The sequence below is a fragment of the Cyrtonyx montezumae genome, unplaced genomic scaffold (assembly GCF_038088225.1).
Source record: "Cyrtonyx montezumae isolate F1298 unplaced genomic scaffold, pur_monq_1.0 scaffold_2, whole genome shotgun sequence".
Lineage (NCBI taxonomy): Eukaryota > Metazoa > Chordata > Aves > Galliformes > Odontophoridae > Cyrtonyx > Cyrtonyx montezumae.
In genome coordinates this window covers 42,844,829-42,870,436 of record NW_027071936.1, presented here as the reverse complement: position 1 = coordinate 42,870,436, position 25,608 = coordinate 42,844,829, and the positions used below count along the sequence as shown (strand labels likewise).

Genomic DNA, 25,608 nt, shown 5'->3' with positions numbered 1-25,608 from the left:
ATTATATCTGTAAACTACCTGAGCTAGCATACCAACTGTAATCTAAAAGATATGTTTGTCAGGACTCAAGAACTCAATGTGAAGAAATACCAGAGGTGACTTTGTGTCTCTGTGACCTTGATTTGATGCAAATTAGTCTCTCAATCACAGGGTGCCTCTTCCCAACCCACGTAGAAGCATCCTTTCTTTTCCTTTCAGCTCAGACTCACTCCCACAGCAAAGTTTACCCCGAAGGAGGGGAAATTGTCAGCTACAAGAGGAGAGACAGGCATGCCTTCAGTTGTGGGCTTTGAAAAAGTTTGATGACAGTGAGGAAAACCAGGACACAGACTTGTCTAGTTCTCCATGCTGGGCCCCAGAGGGAGCATGCCTGAGTTGTTACAGACCTTCCAACTGATGGTCTGGGAGTGTTATGGTTCAGGATGCTTTCGTGGCCTAGACTTGCTCTCTCTTGGGAATTTAAGTAGAAAGCAAACACTAGAACTCTTATAAATAGCTTGTTGCTTTGCAACTAGAGCTGAAGCTCACAGACCACGGCCACACAATAAAAACTGGAAGACATGGTTCAGATGAAACCTGTTTGTAACCAAAAATGCCCTGGACCCCACAACAGCTTGTGTCTACTAAGCACCCATGCCTGCAAAACAACTCTCCTGGCACTCCTTCAAATTCACACATGCACAAAGACTAGGATGAAAAGTTTTTTTAGAAGGTTACTTATAACATACTAATCCTTATTGAAATAAAGAGACATTCCTAGCTTTCCATTATGCAGCAGACTTAAGCCATATTGACCAATATGGCACCCACTGGTTCTGCAGATGTTTTTTACCTGGAAGAGCTTCTTGCATTCAGCAATCATATGGGCTAGCCCTTGGGTTGCAGCCAAATTTTCATTTAGGTCCTTCTGATCGGGTTTTCCCAGACTCGGTTTTCTTTGCATCACCCTTCACAGGAAGGAGAACACACACAAACAAATACAGTCATTTAACATAGAGCAGGAGATACTTGGTAAGAAAACAGCCACATTCCAGAACTTTCTGGAGGTTTAGGGCAGTGCTGTTTGGGACCAGATGCTGTTACTGACTTCTCTTGCTATTGCCACAAAACTTTGCCTTTGGTGTCCTCCCCATCCTCCCATTACTGCCCTTTTGTGAATTTGGTAGTATTTCACCAAATCTGTTAAAAAAAGTAGGGTCACAGAACCTTTCTACATCTGAGGCCTCCCGAGATGTTCAAGGTGATCAGAAGGGGTAGGGTCAACAGGACTGCCAGCAACAAGCTGTGCTCTCCAGAGACATACCTTGGGGAGGAATTCTCTCTTTTGAGAGTGTTTAAATGGAAGAGGGAAGGTGCTAAGCACACAGCCAGATTTGTTGGTGTCATCTGGTTCTCCTTCACAGCAGCTGTGACATCACTCAGGAAATAGAGAAGAATCTGAAGGACCTCCCTGTTCTCATCAGGTAAAAGCATAATGGCAGCCTTGATAGCCTGGAGACGCTGATCCTTTGGCACATCTGCAGAATATTAGTAATTCTCTCATCAGCCCATTGATTTTCCACACACACAGCATGAATACATCCCAAAGCAAACTCCAGCTTCAAATATTTAACTCAAGTTTGAAGCGATTTCCTTCAGGATGCATACCATTCATAGGAAACATGAAGGAATTTTTTTTAACCCACTAGTTTAACTACCCTCAGTTATTTCCTGCCTCACAAGAAATGCAAGCAAGAAGTTGTGCCTAGGCCAGAGTTAATTTTAGATTTAATTTCAACAGCTACTTGCTCCCACAGATGCACTAAAATGACAGAATCCTGGATTCGGGCAGTGAACAAGCAAACAGTCCAGCCGATTTAGAAATTCTTTGGCTTTTAAAGAAATTAAAAACATTAATGCATTTCAGAAAAAGTGAATTAATTGAATAAATTGGCTAGTAAGCCTTTTTAACAATGATGTCATAAAATAGCCAGAAAGTGCTTTACCAAACACACTGGGTTGCTTTATCGAGCAGATCATTCAAAGTCATGCAGTGGAAAAAGAAAGTCAATGCTGTGAAGCCCCATACCATTACACAGCTCCTTGGTTACTAACAACAAACATCCATTGGAAAAATTTGATGTGTGTCTTTATATAAGGCCTTCTCCTCCAAACGTGAAGGGAACAAATAATGAAATAACCCAGACCAGATCTGCTTCTTATAAAGGGATTTCCAACAAGCCATCCATTTCTGAAGACAACACGAGAGTCTGACTCCCAGAGCACTTGTATCATTAGCACCACACTGCCCTGACTGCATGTCTCATAATACATGTGTTGCTAATCACATATTTAACTGGTATTTGCTTTGGGCTTCAGCAACTTCATAAGGCTGGCAACTGATTTCAGAAAGCAATTTTAAGCAAAAAATCAACTGTTCTCCACACTCTCCCCTAAATCAGCTCAAACCACATTTAAGCCATGTATGGACAATTCCAGAGCGCAGCCTGGTGCGTAACTCTAAAGCAAATAGAAATTTTGACCTTTGCAGGGAAGCAAAATTTACAGTTGCTTTAAGGCATTTTGCTTTGCACAGAGAGAACACTTCCCAACCACCTCTGGGGACTGTGCAGACCTACTGTCTGTGAAAGGAAAGGAACAGATACTTCTGCGATTCTGTGTCAAACTTTTTCTGGCACTAACCAGAAAGAGTTGCTGCTTAATATGCACGGAAGTGGGAAGTCTGATTCAATTTTTCCATAAACTTCCCTGGGAACTGAAGCAACACCAACACAAAAGTGTGCTCTGAAATAACAGTATGTGTGTTTTTATTTTAAACTGTCACCTCCACCTCCGGAGGTCTGAGGGAAGTTCCTGGATGATATAAACCATTTGCACCATCTTCATAGGGAAGGTACAAAATACTGTAGTGGCTCAAGGAAAGTGTTTTTGCAGAGAGCTGTGTTGTAGGCTAGGCTATCATGGGAAGAATACATGGGGAGGGAGCTGGGGTGGCCTTAGAAAGAGAAACAGGATCAGTGCCTGCAGTGCATCAGTTTGGATCTCTGTGAATATTTCCAGGAGCTTTGGGGTCCTGGTCACAAAACATTAATCCCTGTTTGGCCATTTTATAAAATGTTTTTTTTTAAAGCATTTAAATATTCCTCATGAAACAACTTTGAAATAGCTTTTGAAGGGCAATGTGTTTGGAAAGCATACAACAGCCATCTGTACAGAACCTGATTTATCTGACTCACAATAGAGAATATCTCCCTTTCTGGAGCTGGACCTGTCATCCCAGAAGGATGAATAATTTCCTTTCAGGTGTGTTGATAAAATACATGTTTTGATGCTATTTATGTTAAGAACATTCTGTTTATGGTAACTACCTGTAAAGTAGCTAAAAATTAGTAACAGAAAAGCTTTCAATTTAAAAGGTTGTTTTCAAAAATGATAGTTAAGAATAGTATATAAGTTATAAGAAAACAGAACTCAGAACAATCTCACTCTTAGAAAAATAATGAAAAACAACTTAGTTATTTGATGGATTTCAATACCCTCAGCATCTCCGGATTCTGTTAATGTACTAACTGCACATCTCCTATACTTCATCTGATATGGCTAAGTGGATTTTGAAACCTTAATATCAAGGAAACTCAAAGAAGAAAGGAAACTCTACAGCAAGCTACAGAGAATTTATTTGTTCACCAGGGAAAGGTGAAATGATCCGAAGTTGTCCAATAAATCATCACATAAACAGGATATAAAAAATTAGTTCCTTATGTGGTAGTCTAAAATACAATAGCTATTACAAAAAGACAAAGGTTGCCATACGCAACACGTGTAGTGCCTAGAAATTTCTGCCCCTACTACACAAAAGACAATTTGTCATCTAGCTTTAGAAATCTCAGTACTTACACTGGTATATCTGTAAGAAGGTCTCAGAGAGCTTGTTGGTCATGAGAGGCTCGGGCAGGTCACGGAAGAATTGCTTTAACATGTCTGCTACATCGTAGGCAGACTGGCCTTCATAGTTGACACTGTCTGTTGAACTCTCGTTCATTTGACGCAAAGCCTGGATTCTTGATTTTACTCCAGATTTCCTAAATAGTCCAACCTAAACATATTCGTATATGGAAAAGTAAACACATTTACATTGAATCTGGCAGATTTAAGTATGTTCTTTAGCCTCTTATATATGCGTTGTCATTTCACGGAAAATTTTATCTTGAATTGTTCATTTTATTCTGAGTCCACCTTTTCAGTCTAATCAAGGAACAACAAAAAACTAGCAGGACATTGAATGGGTGATGAATGAGTATGGGATGAGAGGAGAGCAAAACTCACCTGATCCAGGCAGTGGTTACGGAGGTACCGCATGGCTTGCTGAATGCTCTGTGGAAGGGGCTGCCCAGTGCGCTGGACGTTGACTTGCAGAGGTACTCCAAATACATTTCGGTCTCTATAGTCTGGCACCTTTATCCTTTTCATAAACTTTGGTACCGCCCTATTAAGTAAGAGAAATTACAAAATTAAATTAAATCTCTGTCAACCATTTATCTCATGGATTTCCAGAAACACTGGAAGTAAGTGAAATGTTGTAGTATGCTGAGTAACATGAAAAGTCCTGAGAATATGAGCTAATTCATTCAGGTATAGAAACAGGGAAAGAACAGAAAACACAGTTTCTCTAAGAGAAAGACTTGAAATTCAGAACAATATGTCGCCTGTAAGTACTAATGTGGTGCTACTCTATCAATATTAGTAGGACAAAAGCTACAGAGTAAAACTGCAGGGGCCAGACTGAACTGCAAAGGAGTCAAAATAAATCCTGTGGTCAGTGACCTCTTATAACACTGCTTCTTTAGGTTTCAAGAAAGATGGACATTTGTACAATGAGCTTTTGTATGTCAACTACTTGTTCCACGAAGTCCTCAAACTGGGTCTACCACCCACCAGCGTGCATAACAGCAGGAAACTGATGTAATACATTTGAATTTGTCAGCTAAAAACTTCAACTTTATAAACAACCCCTTTGAGGGACCCCCCTCCTTGTCAGGGAGTTACTGTTGTTACCCCTACCTCCCACTCCAGTTTCAATGAGAGGCCTTTCCATTTGCTCTTGACTCCAAGGAAAATGTTACCAACTACAAAAGAATGATTTACCCCTAAGTCTCCAACAGTTGCTTCCATGAAGGAAAAAAAAATCCCACGAAACTATTAAAATATGAAAATATTGAGTTCATTTTCCTAAACAAGGAGAAAAGTTAATGTATGGTTCAACACCTAATAGGTCACGGTAGCACTGGTGAACAGGGAGAACTATTTAACATTTTGATACACAGTACAGCTATACAAATACTGCATTATATTTACAGCTGACTAATCAGTTACATATGAAAACAGAACCAATTTGTATTGCCATACAGTTAAGTTTAGGGTATTATTGATATATGTATGAATAATACTCGCTTTGTCAAAAAACACGCCAAAGGAATGTGAAAAAACACATTGCGATCTCCACTGAGAATCTGAAGCATGCAGGGATAACTGGTCAATACTTATTTCTGTCTTTCAGAACAAACAACTTCTGTATTTAGAAAGGCTGACATAATAACAGCCTTTGAACAGGAGGTACTTTGATGCTGAAGCTAAATACTCTCTATGACTCCTGGGGAAGGGAGGAGGCTGGCCTGTGGTAGGGAGAAGAAAAATTTTATTGCGTCTTTTGCAGCTTGAAAGTTACACAGGCTGCACTGCAGACAGAATAATAAAAGAGCTTTCTATTTTATTCTTCCAACACACAAAAACCAAAAACCCACATTCAACTTGGTTACAAACACCTGGACATGGTAGAAAGGGCTGGCTACAAAAAAAAACAAAACAATTCTCCCAAACTTTCTTTTTTTCTCCCTCACCTTTTCTTGTAAGATAACAGGATTATTAGAACTGAATTTATTGCTTTGAAGAGAGGAGATACTTGTTGGATAATAAGATAACAAGGCATTCACTAAGTGCCTCATCACACCATCAGCCCTTCTTTTGCTATGGATAGCAGACATCTTCCTGCACAGAAAGCTGGTCTCTACATCACTGCCTTTATTCCCTCATGTTCCTATGAACATGCTTCTCAATCCTAATTAGAGTACCCCTACCTAAAGGGTTAATGACATTAGCACTGTCTAAGGAAACCACAAATCACTGTCAACACAGACTGTAGGAAGACAGGCAAATATGGAAAAAGTAGAACAGCAAGACTCATATGTTTCTAGAAGTTGCCTAGGACTAGTGAAACTGTTATGCTCAGACAGATGGCCTGTCTACACATGGCACTGTGCCATTACCAGCTGAAGCCGTGCTTGTTGGAAGGCGTGTACTTCTCCAGGAGAGCAGTTAACTTCAGCAGTGAGTACTTCTGCAGCAGGTTCATCTGTGCCACGGACTGGCAATTGATCTGCAGTGAGGCTGAGCTGAGGCTGGGCCGATGGGAGCTCTGGAAGCTGTGCCACCTCAGCCTGTGCCTGTGGAGATGATGGAGAATAGAGTAAGGACTAGTCACCAAGATGTCTATCTCACCCACTGCATTGTGCGTGAATGGGAACATGTGGCCTGAGCTACTCTACATGAACTTGCCCTATCTGATATCCTCCAAGGGCTCAAACAACATTGTTGTTTCTTCCCCCCCCAAGACCTTTCAGCATTAAGAGTCAAAATCAAACAACAAAGAATAAAAGGCCCTAGATGTCAAGATATATCAAATGGAAAACTAAAAACTCTTTTAAAAGTCTCATTAAATTTATACAAGCAACTGTAGGTGACTAAATGACAGCAGAAACCATGCCCTAAATTATTTGCACCAGTTTTAAAGGAGAACTGGAAACACAGCTAGAAAGAGTTCAGCCCCATGCTCTATTCATGATACAGCCTTCCATCCCATTGGTAAAGCTTCCAACAGGAGCTGGGGGGCCTCTGGAGCTTCCTCAAACCCCCACAGTGCTGCAGCAATCAAAGGAAAGTAAACACTCTCCATCTTCCCCACAGATTTAATGCCCAGGCATGTTATTAGGAAACAGCCTGCCACTGAAAAGTGCAATTTTTGAGTCAGACTATAAGATTTTACTACACACTGACAAGAAACAGATCATACTTCCACAGGCTCTCCTAGCCAATTTAAAAGTGCATAAACCTACTTGAGATCCCTCACCTTCCCACACACCATTTCAGTTTGAAGAATTACCATCCCCCTAAATTGCTTTAACACTGACTTGCTGAGCAAGCTGTTTTTCAAGGACGACTCAAGCTGAACATATAAACATATAGCTATGAAGTGTGGGAATCACTTATCTAGAAGTGTTGTACAAATACTTTCCATGGCTGTAATTGCTTTTGGAAGCAATGGGAACAGCACGTATATATGCTCCAGTGGCATCAAATGGTATTGCATGAAGGCTTTAAATGAGCATAGTACAACTACTACAGAGGCACCTGGTCCAAGAGGGACCTCACTGGCAACCCCAAGTCCCACAGGCTCACCTGCTAGACCGTGTCAGTGATGCACCCACTCCAGAGTCCCTTCTGTCCTGCATCCCCGAGGGCTCTTCTGTTTCATTAAGTGAGTTCCCTGTACTGTCCAGGTCACTTGGTGTTGTTCGATCGTTATCTACATCAAGGTGGATCTGCTTTGGGGAGGAAGGACATGGGGAGATGGAGTCGAGCGCTGAGTCAGAGTCCCCTTCATCAGAGAACTTCTCTGACCACTGGTTTACTATTCTCTGCATCCCTTTTACATGGTACAAGATGTCATCTAGTTCTGGGAATATGTCTTCATTTTCAAGATCGGCCAGGTCACTCGTACTGGAATACAGGATTGAGCCTGGCACATTGTCATAAATACTCAGGCGGCTACTCAATGAGCTAGCGGAGTTGCGCCTTTTCCCCATGCTCAGCTCTTTGGAGCTATCTCCACTGTTTTCCCTCTGAAGAGTGAGATGGCCATGTCCATGGAAACTCCCTGTCCTCCAGTTCACAGAAGCACTGGTTTCTGTTGGGGAGAAGTTGCCATTGGAGAGTGCCTTGGGAAAAGTGCCAGGTTTATGATCCTCTGGGATAAAAAATACAGTATCTTCTGCAAAGCTTCCCCTGTTCTTGAAATTCTGCTCCATCACATCGCTGAACGTTGACTGGTTGAAGGGGTCAAAGCCCTCCAGGTACATGCCCACTCTTTTATTGTATGCGCTGAGGCTGCGCGTGCGTGTGACAGGACTGGGTGTGCTGACAGCACTGCTCGTCTCTGACTGACTGCTGCTGCTACTGGTCTGGGTGGAATTGGAGACGCTCCTCTTTCGTACCATTGGGAGGCTGATGTGATTGCCATTGAGGGCAGAAATCTCCACACAGTTGAGTTGCTTCAATTTATCTTCGTCCATGCCCTCCTGCAGGATGGGCCCGCTAATAATAAGGCCGAGCTTTGAAGGAGCTTTGTTCTTGCCATGGTGAGAGCTCTTGATTTTCAGACTCTCCATCCTCTTGAGCAGGCTCTTCGTTTTAGATTTAGTGTTCTTCTCATTTGCTTTTGTGTTGAAGCTGAAGCTATTCAACTCCCTGGGCAAGGGCAGGCTGCTGAAGGAGTCATCGTTTGCTACAAAATTGCTAGACGAACAAATGCTCACAACTGAATTTGTCCTGGTGCTAGAGGTCTCGCTCTGCAGGGTTGGCTGGTGGCTGCTGGCGCTGCTGGTGCTGACAATAGAGGCCACCTCCTGCCGCTCACTGAGGTCGGTGAGCACACTCTCATGGCTGGCTGCATTTGGGAGGAGAGGAGCCTCTGGGGAGGAGGAGGTGTTAACATCTGGCTTTGGAGGGAACACATCGAACTCTTCAAGCCTTGACCACCTCTTGCTGTCCCTCTGAAAAGTCCATTTGCCGCTTATTGCACATGGTTCATCTTCATCCGAATCTTCACTCTGCAAAGAACAACCCTGAAAGTGATGCTTGCAAACTGACAAACAGTAAATTGCATTTAAATACAATGCTTGCTAAACTGATTTAACCATGACCTGGTTCTCACCAATTTTAAAGCAAGAACAGGCTCTTGCTTCAGGGAGATTAGACCACAAAGCCTATTATAAGAAAAGATTACATGAGACAGACAATATATCTTAACAATTTTTAAATATAAAGGATTTATGCTTTGTTAAAGGAAACAAACAAGGCAATCTGCTTTAACTTGCTCTTTTCTAAAAACCTTAGTATCCATAGGCTTTTAATTAATTGGTCACAGTGCATAGCCTTCAGATGAATGGAAATTCCTGGCATGCATAAAATTATAAACTGGAGTCAGTCCGGGGTTGGGGTCCCCCTGGATACTCTCCAGTTACACTCTGTTGATAGCAGCTCTGCATTTATATTCCTTTTTACAATTAAGAGATGTTTCTCATATGTTGTGAATTGTAGCAGCTCAACTCTTTTCCTACAAAGGAAGTTTTAAAATTCTCCACACTGTGACTAATGAGACAGCAAAAGAAACTTGCACTGTTACAGTTTGATGTGTCCAAGCTCCTACCTGGTCCACTCTTCCTCCCACAGGCTAACAGCTAACATTTTAAGAATGTCTTGCAAAGTTTCTTTCTACTTCAGTCTCGCTCCAGGCAGACTTTAACACTCACAGATAGCAAGCAGCAAAAGCTCACTTGCTGTATAGCACGTAAGTAAATTGTAAATAGCATCTCCACTGATTATGTTTGATGTATGAGTAATGCCTGAGGGCACACTTACATGCACATCACTTATGCCTCAAGCTTTTCATCTAAATCCTGAAAGTCAGTCCTGGGACTGACATACTTGGTCTTCCGAGTATCTGGAAAATTTTAAGTTGCGTGCAGTTGGAAGAGTAAAACCAATGTGAGATATTTTAATGTGACACCATGAAACCACAAAATAACCTTTGGTGTAAAGAGTAGGCACAACTAATTGCCACACAGCTTCATGACTGATGAAGTTTCACTTAATTTGTTTAGACTGTTTTAATTTAAAAACAAATATACAAGCGTGCCTCAAACTGTAACTATTTGTGTGCCAGGAATGTAAACATTTATAGTCTGAAAAACAAGTAAATTATTCATATTTCTAGTATTCTATTTCTGAACACTTCAGCTCCTATTTCTCTCCTAGTGTTATTATTATTATTTTTTAATTTTCTCCTCCTTTTATTGCACATTTCATCAGCTCAGAAAAGTAAGTGAAAAAACGTATTTATTTTTTTTATAACCAAAAGCATAAGGGAAACAGAGCAAGTGTCATTCTCTTTGCTTCCCAACTACTACAACCAGTGTTTCTGTCCATGACTCACGACAAAAATCTAAGAAGACTGGATTGCTTATTTAATGTTTTTCAGAGGAAAAACGTCACCTAAAACTGTCAGTGGATAATAAGGATGGTTTGACAGTGAATGTGGTTTGACTGGAAAAAAGAAGCAGTAAAGCAATCATAATCTATAGAGAGGTCAGTGCAAACATAAGGAACCATATATTTCTGTCAAGACAATTTTTCCTTAGTGTTACAAAGTTTTAATGAAACCAACAATAAAAGTAACAGAATCTAAGTCAGTGTCCCCGAACACAAGAGGTAAATGAAAATCAGGAGCACCCAGACTCCGGAAGATCTGGGGTCTGGACCTGAAGTCAGATCTGGTCTGAATTCTAACAGCAATACTGATCATTCCATTGTTAATGAGGTTCAGAAAGAAGGAGAATTCTTCTGGTGGTTATAAAGAGCAAACTAGTGGCCTACCACTTCTTTTAAGGAGTTCCTACACATGCTGTCTCAGAGTGTTATCTTCTGAAGCTTGGGTGCTGTTTCCAGCATACCGCAAACAGATAGGGAAAGAGGGGATTAATTCTTGGTAAACAACCCCAGAGCATTTGTATGCATTCTTGTTAAGGGCAGGGCAGCATTGTATTGCCTTAGTTTAGTCATCTTTATCTGCAGTCGGAATATCCCAGGGGATGGTATCAACTACTGATTCCTCCTAGGAGGCACACACAATTTTAAGACAGCTCTCAAGTGGCTCCTTAGCAGCAAAATTCAGCAACAGCTTTCTGTCAGCACTGCCTCACTGAAGTAACAGGAGGTGCTCTCTTCTTTCTCACCATGCTCCACAAAGATCATGAAGACACAAGAAACCCTTTAAACTCCTGCTAAACTCCCTGAAAATGTGCAAACTTCTAAAATAGGTATTCAGTGTATTTTGTAAACATTTTGCTTTAATTCTGAGCTACAATGCTTAATCCTACAGATGAATGTCTTTCTTGCAGCCCAAGCACAAATTGACTGTGCTTATACTCTAAGAAAAGAATATAATTCCAATGTGATGGCTAAAAACCAGAACTGTGGAGAGTAAATCAAGGTTGATGTTCTAACATTCAAGCCAGCTCATTGTAGCTGATCAGGATCCCATCCATCACGCCTGCTCCACAATCTTGCTTGGTAATAAGCTACAACACAAACAGCCTTGCTGGAAGGCAGAGAAGCCCAGAGCTTTTCAGACTGAGAACAGCATCCCATGGAAGAGTTAGTTAGACAAATAACCTTTATCTGCAGCCAAGCCTTTCAGTTCTCACTAAGTGACAACACAAGTTGAAATGTAAGCAGAATTGTGACTACATGTCATTAGCAGGTTCTACTCAGCCATCACCCTACACCACAGCTAAACAATCTTCGAGGGTTTTTTTTTTTTTTTTAAAGTTTTATTAATGCACAGTGCCATAACGGAAAATGTCAAAGGTACTTACCCTTTTCCTGTGGGGACTGATTTCTAGCTTCATCACTGCACATTTGTTTAAAGTATTTAATCGCCTGCAAAGCAAAGGAAACCATATTAAGAGAAAACTCCAGTGCTTTGGCACAAACTATTGCAGTTCAAAAGCTTCTGTGAAGGCTATCCTAAAACTGCTTTGCATACAAATAGCCAACAGCAGGGTTTCAATTAGAGCCCTAATTATACTTAACCATTAACCCATTACATTTGGCTATATTCTAACTTCAGAGGGAGGGACAGACAGACAGACTAACTGACTGATGACTATTTATCACTATTACCTGAATCAAAGTCAACAGAAGTAAACAGAAACTTAGAGTACTTGAGACTGTGACTGATGAATTGTAATAATTACATTTATTTGAATATGAAAGATTCTAACCCTGAAACAATCAACCTTGGCAGACTGCAAATACAGGAAAAGGCTTCTTATTGACCCTGCGAATATGTATGTATGTGAAATATCCTGGCCCTTTAAAACTGTACTTTAAAAACTGAAATCTCATACAGGAAAACTTACTAGTCCCATTTTGATTGTGAGAAGTGTGTAATTATTTTACTATAGCCCTGGGACCACAGTTTTTAAAAAGCCCTGAACCTGATTTTTCTTTCCTAAACCAAATGTTTACTGTATATGTAAGAATGTTTTATTCTAGGAGTAAAATTATAACAACAAAAATAAATTGCTGCGGCGGCAAGAGTTAATCACCCTCCCTGTGACACGTGAGAGCAGTCTGCATGCACATCTTGAAGTGCTGCATGAATGTACATAAGCATCCCTTTATTCTCTGATGAGCTAACAATCCAACATCCCCCAGACAAAATAAGCTCTCTTTCTTATCCAGTCCCCCAGAACATCAGTGTGGCTCGGCAGTCGTGAGAGGCATCACGTCCTCCATGCACGCCTCCTGCCTCCCTCATGGTAAGCCTCTGCTTGAAAGGCTGCACCTTGGGCCAGGCAAGCTGCAAACTCATCTTTCATTCCTCAGCGGGTTGAATTTCACCAATAGCAGAGGGAGGCAGAGAAACAGAACTGCCTCATTCATGCAGATTCAACAGGGTTAAGGCCAAGCTTTAAAAAGCCTGCTTCATTCTGAAGGAAGTGGTAGAATTTACACCTAATTCCTTCCAGAAAAATGTAAAGAAGAACCCTTACTGGAAGCTTTGCAAAACTTGAAACAAAAAAAAATTAAAAAAAAAAATTAACTGCTGTCTTGTCATGTTGCTTCAGATGAGTCTTTTCAGATTCCTGAAACTTGTAACTTGAATCTAGAAAATGTGTGCGCAGGAAGGATTACTAGTTTCCTCTTTCCTTTCCCCTTTTATGCACAGGATTGGTTGCAGATGGTATTTACACAGGGATTGATCCTGAGGCCATCAAAGAAAATGGAAAAGCTCCTACTGGTGCTTTTGCTGCAGTCATGGGGTAAAAGAGGACAGTTTGATCTATAATTAGACCCAGCCACAACACAGCAGAAAAGAAGAGAAACAGGAAGAATTGCCAAGGGTCAGATGCTAGGCCAGTGGCAGGTTAGGAAAGTTGTCCAGATCTCTCAATTTCCATCTTTACTCTGACCTAACCCAGCAGGCGCAGCCCTTCCCACTGTGGAGCAGGTATGTGACCTTACAGCAGTTGTGTTTATGGCATGGATGCCTGTCCCACCTACACGTGCACAAGGATTTTGTTTCTCTTCTGCTTTACAATCATTCTCTTTCCAAACTCAATACCAGGGAGTACTGAGTTTGTTTCAGTCCTACACTGTGTAATAATTTACAAATTTCACAGTGTGACAACCTTTGACTTATGTGGGAAGAGAATACCACTGAATCCCTGCATCAGGCTTTATCTAGCTCCAGCCTGTCTAAAAGCTGATAAAGACCATCTCCAATTTCACAAAGATTACATCCACAGACTTCTCTTCTACTCAAATTTAAATCCTGAAATAGTTAAAGAACAGGACGGATCTCTGTTTCCAGAGGAGTAATTAAAAACATATAAAATACCCCAGCGCACACCTCACAAAAAATACTGAGAGGGCAAGAAAAGGTGACCCCCAGTGAGGAGGGTTAAACACAAAGAGCAGTGAGGCAAAGTCTGAGTTACACATCTGACATAATTTCATCACAAAATCAGTCATCATCAAAATCTAAATGATCTGTAGTGACTGCCTGAGGTCTGTGAGTTTCATTATATGCATCTCACAACCTGCTTTAGCTTTTACTTGAGTTCACCAGCACCCAGTTCTTTGTGCTACACTACACCAAAAGCACAGTATGGCACGCAGAGCCAGAATCACAATCATAGAATCAGAACGGTCCTCAGTGATGATCTAGTTCCAACACCTCTGCTACTGGCAACAAGTCACTGAGTCTGCAAGTCACTGAGCAAGGTCCAGGCTTTGCCAGGATGAGAGTTATCTATATAACTTCTATTAACATTCACTGTGCATACCGAAATACTTCTTAAGCCTTTAAGAGTACACATTCATTTTCTGCAGATCTTCTCATCTAATTGGTGCTGGGTAATGATCCTCAATTTTCTCTTCTGACTCTGGACTTTCACTAAGTACGCTCCCAGGTATAAATCTTATCATTTCTCCAGGCAACAGATCTGCCTCTTCATATTATTTTTGCCCTAATCTACCTCAGTGGCACCTTCATATGGACTTGGTGGAGACAGTAGGACAGGGCAGAACTCATGCAGACAGTGGCTGCACCCACTTACACCACCTTGCTATCTCAACCTCAATCACTACAAGGCCTCCTACCCTAACTGCTGTCTCTCTGGATTACAAAATAATATTCTTTCCCATCATTTATGTAATTGCCTTTGGGTCAGTCTTCTCTATGCATGTCTTCATATCCAGAGAGAGTGCACTGCAGGAGAGAGCTCCATCTCTACCTGGTCTCTTCTCCTCACCCAACAGAATGCAGACCTCGTACCTGAGCTCGCAGCCTCCTTCATCCCTGCTTTGTAAAGCCTTTCTTCGTAACCAGGACCAATGCAACAATGCCTGCATTCCAGCCTCAGTCCTTGTACTGGCTGGCCTCAAAACACAAGGTACTGGAGCTTCTCAAGGAAACAACACAAACAATGTGCTCTCCCCAGTCATCCTATCAAAAACAGCCAAGCTACCTTAGCGTGAACTTCTTTTAAGAAAGGCACCCCAAATAAGACACACACTATCAAAAATGTAAACTTGCAAGACTCACTTCAGCTAACTTATACATTAAAATATGGCCACATAATAGAAAGTCTTTGTTAATTTAAATACCAATCAGTTCTACATCAGATCTAATCACTGCTAGTTCATTCTGCTCTCCTCAACAGAAGAAAATCCTCATTTCACACAGTCAAGAAAAGTGAAAGCAACACAGCATAGGAGATACAAGCGTTTTAAACTAGAATTTTCTATCTCAATAAATGTATGATCTAGCTGTAAGCTTCAGTTTAAAATAATTCCTTAATGGATTTAAATACTTTGTTCCTCATTGCAGAGCAAATTCCAGCTCCATTATACCTGCAGCTAAGAGATGACATAAAAGCTTTACTGTCTTGTCTCACTGGACAGTCCATACCTCGTTCCCAGAGATCATCTGCATGTTATAACCTGCAATAGAGATCAGCTCTCCACCAACCAGACTGCATGAGCAGCAAGTGCTGCTCAACGCTAATCCATTACAATCAATTTCTTGGATGAGAAATCCGGATGGTAAAAGATTTACGAAACCTCTTACGCAGATAGTGTGGCAGTTTTCTGGTTATGTGTAAGGAGATTAAACAGGATTTCCATCACAGCTTGCTATGTAATTTGTGCTTAGCAACCACAGCCTTTAGGACAAGCGTGTTTCAGTACTTAGTTTCATGAGTGCATTATGTGGGCAGTTACCCTCTGAAGATAAATACCCAATCATTAATCTACATAGAGCCTTACAAAACCACGGCCAGCGGCACAATCACTACATAAAACATCCTAGCAAATGAAAGCAGAATCATGACTCCTAGATTTTTAACCCTACATTTCATGACAAATTCACTAAATGACACTTACTGATCATTTATCTTCTACTGTTACCAGGTGCCATATTCTATCTCTGTAATTCAAGTCTCAACTCACTTTTCAGTTAAGAGATTTTCAAGAATATCACTAAGGGGCTGTTGAACCTTTTTCCATTTAGAAAGGTATTTTACAAAATATTAGCAAGCTGTTACTAAAGTTACATTTTTTTGTGCTTAAGTTAATATGGTTATTAAACAACAATTGACAGTACAATTTAGATGTAAACTATAATTTAAAATGCTTCACGCTTAAAAAGTATACAGCATTAATATATCTCTATGATGAAAATGTAAATAATTCAATATCTACTGTGATTTTCAGTCAAGAAACAATAATAGACTTACGGCTGTGAAACAGCTGTAAGTCCTTTACTGAGTAAGATCCTTTACTGTTTACACACTGACCACAGCATAAGTCAAAAGAAACCTGGGTTTGAGGAAGAAACACAGCATTGCAAATAATGTACCCTTCTCCATGTTTTTAAATGAGCTTTACAAAATTAAACAGGGAGATGCAAAAAAACAAAAGCAAAACCAAAAACAACTCAAAGGTAGAAATGCCATGATAATGCACTGCTTTTGTCTAACACACATGACAAAGGGTCAAATTCAGCCATCCGAGATGGTTAACTGAATTACTTCCATTTTAAGTTGGGATTGAAAGCTTCTGCATAAATATTAGTTTCAGTCTTAAAGCTATTCTGTACATTATAACTTCGATACATAAATCAGAGGCTTCAGAATGATGTAACTCAGCCTTTAAAATTAGTCTCAAGCTGCAGAAAAACCTGTGGCCTCTTATGCCCATTACACAGAAAACAATTTGAAGACAGAAGCAAACAGGTTGTTTTACAACTAGCAGATCTGTGAAGGACTTCCTAGTTTCACAAGATATATGCTTACTCACATCATTCTGGCTTAAAAAATAAGATTTCGCTCTTAGGACAGAGCACTTTTGCTGGTCTCTAAGTTCAGAAAAAGTGGTAACCTCTTTTATTCTTTATGTTAGCAGCAACTCTCAAAGAGATATAGAAGGCATTCTTACTTTTAACAGTGAGAAAAAACCTGCTGCCTTTTCTCTCCCATCTAAATAAATAAGCCCAGGTTAAAAAGTATTCTTTCAGGAGAACACTAGATCCAAAATATGCTGGCTTGACTATATTTTGTTTTCCTGGCAAGGGAAGACCATGCTTCTGGGAAACAGCATTTGTTCACATTGCTGTACTTTCTGTTCCATCACTTCACAAGTTCCAGAGCACAGAAATAAGCAGACTGATGTATCACATTTTAATATTGATGGAATTGGTGCCTTCCCCTGCATCCAGAGTGTGAATTTAACATCAGTGAAATTTTTCCCTTCCCAATGACTGCACAACAAATCTGTTTTCTTAGTCTGAAAATCCTGTGGATATTTCTGAGCAACTTCAAAATTCCATTCCTCTCTTTCCCTTCCAAGCATGGCAGGAATGGCAAGAGAACAGTATAAATGTAAAGCCTTTCTTAAAAGGGTTTTGTAATTCATTAGCGTTACTGACATTTAGAGCTGAGGCCATCATGCATACAGAATCCAAAAGTATTCATTCTGAAGATAATTTGGAAAGTTGCCAGAACTGATGCAATAGCAGCACTCATAGATGGCTGTTGCCTGCACAGTTCTGCTTCCCCGTGGCTTGCTAACTTGAGAATAAGAGCAAGTAAAGAGTAACAGTACAAGGTATATCTTTGAAATAGGTATAAAGACTCTTAACACAAATATTATTGCAATTTTCACCCCAACTAGGTTTTAAATAAGATCCCCAAACATTTCTTAGCCAATATACTATTTCCATAGAAAATGCATATAGTTGAAAATGTAATAGTCTCACAATGATGGCTAAGCCAATAATACACATTTGACTTGTGGTTATGCATTTCCCAGATTATACATCCTATTATACAGGTAGAGTTTAGTTTCAAGATGCAGTGTGATTTCTTTCCACCTACCTGCACAGGGCCTCAATAGCATCTCTGTCCAGGAAGTCGTGCTCTCGCTTGACAAGAGAGATGTCAATTGGAAAGAGGAGATCTGTAGGAATACAGACAGATGAGAAATCACAAGATCTCTTCTTACCAGTGGTATTTCAAGCCCACTAGCTACCTCTAGATGAGCTAACCACGATGCAAATGATTGATTCTCACACAAACAATTACCAGCTCAAATGCCAGAGATGCTCACTTTCCATCTACCTGTTTTTATGTGCAGCTTTGATAACTGAAGGCTGATACATATGAAAAAAATGAGCAAAGCAATGATGAAAGAATGAAAAAGAAGCAAAAGTGAGCTCCCTATTCCATACTAGAAGCTGAAACTAGTTCAGGCTAGCCTCATTTTAAATAAATATACAAGCAATGCTCCAAAAGTAATGCCTCCTATTTTGTTATCTTGGCCCACAATGTCAGAGGCAAATGGTGGTATGGCACGAGAGGTTGCCCAGTGGCCAATATTAAATTACATTTTGTTGCCATGTGACAGATGGCAGCAGAGGGACAGTGACAAAACTGCATCTGACACTGAAGTGCATATGAAGCGTAGATGTGTCATTGAGTTCCTCCATGGAGACAAAAATGGCACCAATTGAAATTCATCAATATTTGTTGAACAATAATGGAGATCAACCAGTGGGTGCAAGCACAGTATGGTGGTGGGCAGCATGTTTTAGCAGAGGCAACAGTGACATGAAGGACAAGCCATGTTCTGGATGGTCATGCATGTACAGAGCTGAATAGCATATTTAATAAACTGGAAATGATGATGGCAACATTAAAATATTGTAAAGTTTGTGCCAGGCATGTTCCACAGGGTAACACAGGAGCCAGGTCCAGGTGGCTCACACAGGAACAGAAAGAACACGTATGCAAGCTTGTCAGGACCTATAGAAACAAAATGAGTCTGAAGGTGACAGTTTCCTGGATCGCATCATTACTGGTGATGAGATGCGGTATCATCACTATGAGCCAGAGTCAAAATGGCAGTCCATGGAGTGGTGATGTGTGAATTCTCCATCACAGAAAATGTTTAAGATGCAGCCCTCAGCAGGTAAAGTGATGTGCACAGTCTTTTAGGATGGGAGTGATTCTTCTGAATTTCCTGGAACCTGGACGAACAATCAACTCTGTCCACTATAACACAATGCTGACTAAGCTTAAGGCTCAAACTTCCAGTATCAGGCCGGAGAAGAAAGAAGACAACCCTTCTCTTGCAACACGATAACACCACGCCTGATAGCAGCCTGAAGATTGTAAAGCACATTGCCAGTCTTGGCTGGACTGTCCTACCACATCCACCATATAGTCCAGATTTGGCATCTTCTGACTTCCATTTGTTCAGGCTGATGAAAGATGGATTGTATGGGCAATGTTTTCCCAGCAGCTATGCTGCCACAGCAGCTGTGGAACAATGAGTCACTTCAACTGGTGCAGATTTTGATGAGTGTGGCATGCAGTCTCTCATTCATCACTGGTGAAAACGCAGTTAATAGTGGTGATGACGTTGAAAAATATAGTTTTCTAGCTGAGAATTTGCTCTATGAAACAGTGTTATTGTGCTCTTTGTATCTGTTGTAATTTCCACAGAAATAAGGAGGAGGCACTGCTTTCAGAGCAACCTCCATCTAAGTAAAAGTACCTCACCTTATGGGAATAAGGTCAGTAAAAAACAATCACTGGAATGAAAAACAGAATCTCCTTGGCTGTTCATCAAGCAGTTTAAGTGTTTGTTACAACATTAATGAGATAGAGGCCGAAAAGAAGGAGTGCCAAGCTGCATGGAGCTCATACTGCCTCCCTTCCTTAAAAGATTATTTAGATAAACAACTGGGAGAGTGAGGGGGAGGAAACCATACTGGCAAAGAGCTGAAAATTTACTACAGCTAATGAAGCAACAACAAGATATATATTATTTACTGACCTCCACAGATTCCTGACTGTCATACAGTGCCTGATTTGGCATTCCTTGAACAGCCAAAACTTCCAGCAAAGCCACTGGGTGTTAAGTACATGCAATAATACAATACAAGGACAAACTCCAAAGTACCGCTGCAGTTGAATACAACTTTGTGTGCTCACAATAAAACATATGGCAGAACATAAGATAGAGGGGTATCTAGATGAAGTTGATGGTCTTTCTAAGTCCTTTTTTTTTCACACTGAACTTAACGCTGATGCTGTTTTTTTTTTTTTTTTTTTTTTGTGTTGGTGCTACCAAAGGAGTCTAAAAAGGACAATGGCATATTGTTTTCATATGTCTTTTCAATTGGTACTGCTGGCCTTGCTTTCACATCTTGCTCTCACCATCAGCAGTCTCTTTGTTGGGCAAGAATCTGATTCTAAATTAGAAACACTATAATCTTAGAGTCTCTAGATTGCCCAACTGTAACCATGGGTAGATGATGTTTTCTGAATGAAAGTAATTTTTAGGAGATTTACAGCTCAGTACAGCATGAAACTCACAAGACCATATATTCAGTTCTGCAACAATGCAAGCAATTTCATGGGATGGGGCAAAGAGGGAAAACAACTCTGAAAAATAATACACATTAAGAAGGATATTTAGGATGCCCTTCTTTAAAAATCAAACTTCTGTAGATAGCTCTGCATCAGAGAAGGAGGGCTAAAACAGTCAGGTAAAACTGCTAGTTCCTACCATGTCAGCATGTCAGAGAGAAGACATGAGAGCTCTACTTGAGAGAAAACTTTGCAAAAAGGGTCAGAAGAAAAAATAAATAAAGGATGACTCAGACTAAAGCAGATACTTCAGGAATTTGAAACAAATTTAAAACTCCAAGTGTGTTTCAGAGTCTCAATGGTTCTCCTATGTCTATGTGTGTGGAGTGTAGCATGAAGCACCCTGGTCTTAAGGAAATTTCTTAAGGATTGGCACTTCAGTCATACTCCTGACATTACAACACACTGTCCCAAAACAAAGATAGATGCTTGCTCTGTATCAGTGCCACAAGGAGTTACCCCACAAGCCCAGGTGCCTACCTTCATAGAGCTGTGCATACTGTGGGAAGCCAGCAGCCCGCAGCCAGTCACATGCTTCCTTGGCCTCGATTTCTGGAAAAGAACAGAAACAAAGCACCCTCCCATTAATTACAGAATGGTAAGAGTCACTGAAGTTGGAAAAGACCACTAAAATAATCTAGTCTGACCATCAACTCATCATCACCACACCCATTAAACCATGTCATCTGCAGAGCAAAAACCTCCTCCCCTAGCACTTTTGTTGGTCCTGTCACAAATTAGGTGTGAAGATACATTCGCCATTCAGGAACTTTGAAGTGAAACTCAAGTCTGCTTATTCAAGCTTGCTTCTCTTCACATTACCAAACATATCTCAGCATTCACCTGCAATTTATTGAAAGGCCATCATTCTAGCAGTTAGAGAAACAGGCACAAATGAAAACTACAGGAATTAGCGATCATTCTGCACAGATTTTGTAAACACTACAGACAGAAGCATAGCAATCAACATGGGGTTTTATTCATATGATCCTCTTGGCGTTATTATTCTGTCTTGATAGAAATTCCTCATCAAGCCTTGTGCTTTGACATCTCATAGATAGTACTGACAGCCCAGGAACAACTGAAATACAGCATTGCAGCAGGTATTTACAGCCTAGCAACAACTTAGTTTCATTGGATGTCCTCAAAGCATTTGTGAGTGCCTTGGTCTATTACAGGAAAGTCAGTAAAACTTCCATTCTCACTGCCAAAAACAGCATGCTGCAAAATGAAATTATTCACATACGTAACACCAAAAGAAACATTCTGAATATAGGCCATATAGGGCTATGAATAAATTGTACATGAATTCATTTCTTAGCTAATAGATACAGAAATACATAAAATATTTCATTAGTTCATAAACCAGGAAAACACACAGGGCATTTAGGGTATTTGCCATATGTTGTCAAATGAAAGAGATTGGGTTAATTCTGTTCTAAAAATTCAAGTAAGTACTTCTGGGAATTTAGTTCCCTGCTTATATCTAGCAGACAGAAAGAAATCAGAAACTCTTTATGTTCATCTGGCTTTGATTAAAATCACTCTTTCTGATGAACCAAAAAATAAAAGCTTCATTATGTCCAACTGAGTAGACAATTTTGCCACCTACTTGGAGAGGTTATTATTGCTACCTGTTGCAGAAACTTAGCACAGAGTTCAGTACAATTACTCAAAATACAAGCTACTGCATACAGCTGAAGAGCCTAACACAACACAAACAAAACATCCTGACTTTTTGGCATGATATAAAATATTCCCTGTGAGATACAGGTATATAGAATTAAAATCAGATGAAAGAGCAGACACATTTTAGGGTCTTCAAAGTGATGGCAGCATCCCCCTGATTTTCCTAACAGCTACAACAGGGTTAAAATATTTGTGCTTTGCCAGACTGCTTTTCTAAGATACATATCCAAATCAAGGGGTTAAGGTGAGCCAAAGCACAGCATTCCATATAAATAAAAAGCTAAAAATCTACTCTCACTGGAGTCAGGACAAGCAGGCATTTGTGTAACTTGTGTTTGCTTCACCTTTGGGTTATAGAACCACATGAGAACAAGCACGTACAGACATATTGACTTAGCTAACTCATTAAGAAAAAGCATTGTTCAACTCCAGTTGCAAGGAATTGTAAATCTTTGCTTGAAGTTGTATTTTAATTTAGGCAACTTTGGGAAGTACATGGGAGGTACTTCCAAAGGCAAAAAATAATCTAAAATTTATTTAAAATGTACAGAAATTAACTCATTAAAGTAAAAAAGAAGAAAAAGATTAATTTTTAAGACTATTTAGAATAAAACACAGCATTTTACAGGTCACATCCTGCAGAAGTGACCAGATTGAAAGAGAATTTTACTTGATTAAAAACTGAGTAAACAATCTCTAATAACCAATATTTGCCTAAAAATGCAGCTACATGTTTATAATGCAATTGAAAGCAGTGTCAGATTCCTTACTACTACAGCAGCACTTTCCTGTGTTTAAATATTTGATCACAGGTTCTTTAACAAGCACCTCAGGAATATGATTTGGAAAGTTTATCTATACTTAAATGTTAAGAATAGGCATTGATCAGAAATATTTTTAAAGGAGTTCTGTAGAAACTCTATCTTTTCTCCAAATACATACGCAAGTTAGGTGGAGGTCATATTTTATGGTCACCCACCTCTCAGGTACCTTTTGGATTTTCAAAGCCTTTGAGAATCCCCCAAATAGTCCATCTTGGCAATGAAATGCACAGGTTCCCCCTGGCTGGCCACAAGAGTTGCAGAGCAATAAAGCACCAGTGCACCTGTCCATCAACTAGGCTAGGTAAATGTAATTTCCCGTGACAAGCATATTTCATGAGCACCTATCACTATCTGATAGTGATGGGACAAAAGAGAATGGTTTTAAACTAAAAGAGAGGAGATTTAGCTTAGGTGCTAGGCGGAAAATTTTTACTCAGAGGGTGATGAGGCACTGGCATAGGCTGCCCAGAGAAGCTGTAGATGTCCTATTCCTGGAGCTGCTCGAGGCCAGGCTGTATGGGGCCCTGGGCAGCCCGATCTAGTGGACAGCAAACTTGACCATGGCAGGGGAATTGGCATTACACTGTCTTGAAGGTCCCTTCCAACTTAAGCCTTTCTATGATTCAGATGAAGCAGTTTTCATCTGAAGATGTAAACTGACATAGCTTAGTATGGGCTCACTGAGCCTGGTCTCACTCCCTCCTCTCCAGCCCAGCAGGGCCACTTCCTGTCTAATGCTGTCCATGACAACAAAATCAAACACCCACTTCATTTAAAACCTTTACAATAACCTACAATTGAGTATGCATTCCACACAAAAATGTCCACACAGCTTTTCAGATGTAAGTCCTGTCCAGCCTCCCACCTCCAACAACAGGAGGCTCCTGTACAAAGAAATGCTGTCAAGAAAGAAACTGTACTATTTCTAAATGTTCTGATTCACAAGAAATTCTCTTAGAAAGTAAAACAAAACAACAAAAAAAGGAATACAATGAAGTCTTTATTCTCCGTGTTGTGTAAGCAAACAGTAGGCAAATGTGTTAAAGAGGAAACAGGAAATTTTTATTGGAAACAGCTTTATTTGCTAGTCCACTTCACAAAGCTGGCCTCCATGTTCAAATCAAGGGTCCGAGTTCCTTTGGTGTATGGTTGGGAACCATCAGTCCTTATTTAGCCACTTCCTGGGGGATTAGTATGATCCAATTCTTCCCCAAAGAATGAAAATGGGAAGTTCACATTTCTTTTGGTAAATCTTGATTAGTGATACTGCAAATGTGCAGATTCAAAGCGTTAAAGTAAAATTAACTCAACTCACACCTGGTTTTATACAGCAACTGCAGAAGAGAAAAATCTAAGAGCTGCATCATCTTTCATCGTATGATATCTCCCTTCCCACTGAAAATAAAATATGCATAGTTTAATGGTATCATGTCCATTCAGGAGAAAAAACAAAGAAAAAAAATCACAGCAGTATAGCTAGGACCAGCAAGATTAAGACACCAGTTAAAAGGTTGTTTTGTTTTCCTTTCTTCCTTGCTTTGTGCTTCCATGAAACAACATGCAACTTAAGCAACAGCTCTTTCAGAGTCTTGAAGAAAAGTCCCTGCCATCTTTGTACAGTCATGAATTGGCTTCATTTTCACCTAAGTGCTAAACATCTTATGAACAGTTCTTCCAAGCAGATGGTTTCCTCTTGCCTCAATTCAGACACCTTTATGGCTATGTTAACACCTCCACAAATCAGTTCTACTCATCTCACCTTTTGGCTCTTTTAAGAAAGTGGATTGTAAAAGTCTCTGGGGTTAGATTGGTCAAATCAATACTGTTGAAATAAAATATAAGCTGAAATGGACTTCCAGTGCTGAAGGTTCCTCTCCAATGCCATACCTAAGAACCAGTTTGTTTGGGTTCTTCTTGGCCTTAAATTTTGACCAGGTCATTCTAACTGAAATTCACTATTTTTTTTTTCTTTTTGCCCAGAAGAAAAAAAAATAAGGCAAAATTTGAATACAATAGCATTTTCTTGCAACAGCTTGCAGGAGTGATTCTTTCCTATGCAGGGCAGACAATTTGACTTCTTACAATGAATGACAGAATGAAACCATCTGCTCCTTGCTGCAATGCAAAAATCTCCAGCTACCCACTTGTTTCCCAATGCTCCCATTTAATGGCTACAAAATGGCTTGTACTCCTTTTATGTTCATATCAGAAACTGTGCCTACATATCACGTCCCTCTGAAATTTCTGGTGCTTCACAAAACAATGTTCCTCTGAAACACTGTCCTAAGCGAGCTATCAAGAAGCCCAAGACCACTCAGTATCATATTTAAGGCCAGCTGTACCTCAGATAGGATAAATTTTCTTCTTTGGATAGAATTCCACTGCCCAAGCAATCATTTCTCCAAGCACTTGAATTGCATCCCTGACATGCAAACTGCATTCCCAACACCAGACTTAATCAAACTATCCCAACCACTCAGTCAACATGACTGAGTGATGCATGAACATGGATGTGAAATCTGAGACAAACCTGGAACAAACACCACAGCAACTGTCTACAAACAAAACTAGTTTAATTTGTCATATGCCTGCAGCTCTTTAAAATGGGGACAGTACGACTTCTGAAGACTTAGCCTGTTATGAATCCACAACCCCAGATGACTTTCACTTTGAAGATGCACTACTGTAGCTTGACAATA

General features: G+C 40.2%; 1 protein-coding gene across 3 annotated transcripts in view; it reads right to left on the bottom strand.

Moving 5' to 3' along the window:
* Positions 1-25,608, bottom strand: part of DLC1 (DLC1 Rho GTPase activating protein) — a 239,190-nt gene that overhangs the window by 2,495 nt on the left and 211,087 nt on the right. For all 3 annotated transcript variants that reach the window (XM_065737003.1, XM_065737002.1, XM_065737004.1), the window contains 9 exons: positions 20,877-20,948; positions 17,838-17,919; positions 11,769-11,832; positions 7,513-8,942; positions 6,324-6,500; positions 4,327-4,486; positions 3,898-4,096; positions 1,304-1,517; positions 833-947 (listed from right to left, as the gene is read on the bottom strand). In XM_065737003.1, the coding sequence (XP_065593075.1) occupies positions 833-947; positions 1,304-1,517; positions 3,898-4,096; positions 4,327-4,486; positions 6,324-6,500; positions 7,513-8,942; positions 11,769-11,832; positions 17,838-17,919; positions 20,877-20,948 (2,513 nt within the window). The remainder of the gene's footprint in view (positions 1-832; positions 948-1,303; positions 1,518-3,897; positions 4,097-4,326; positions 4,487-6,323; positions 6,501-7,512; positions 8,943-11,768; positions 11,833-17,837; positions 17,920-20,876; positions 20,949-25,608) is intronic.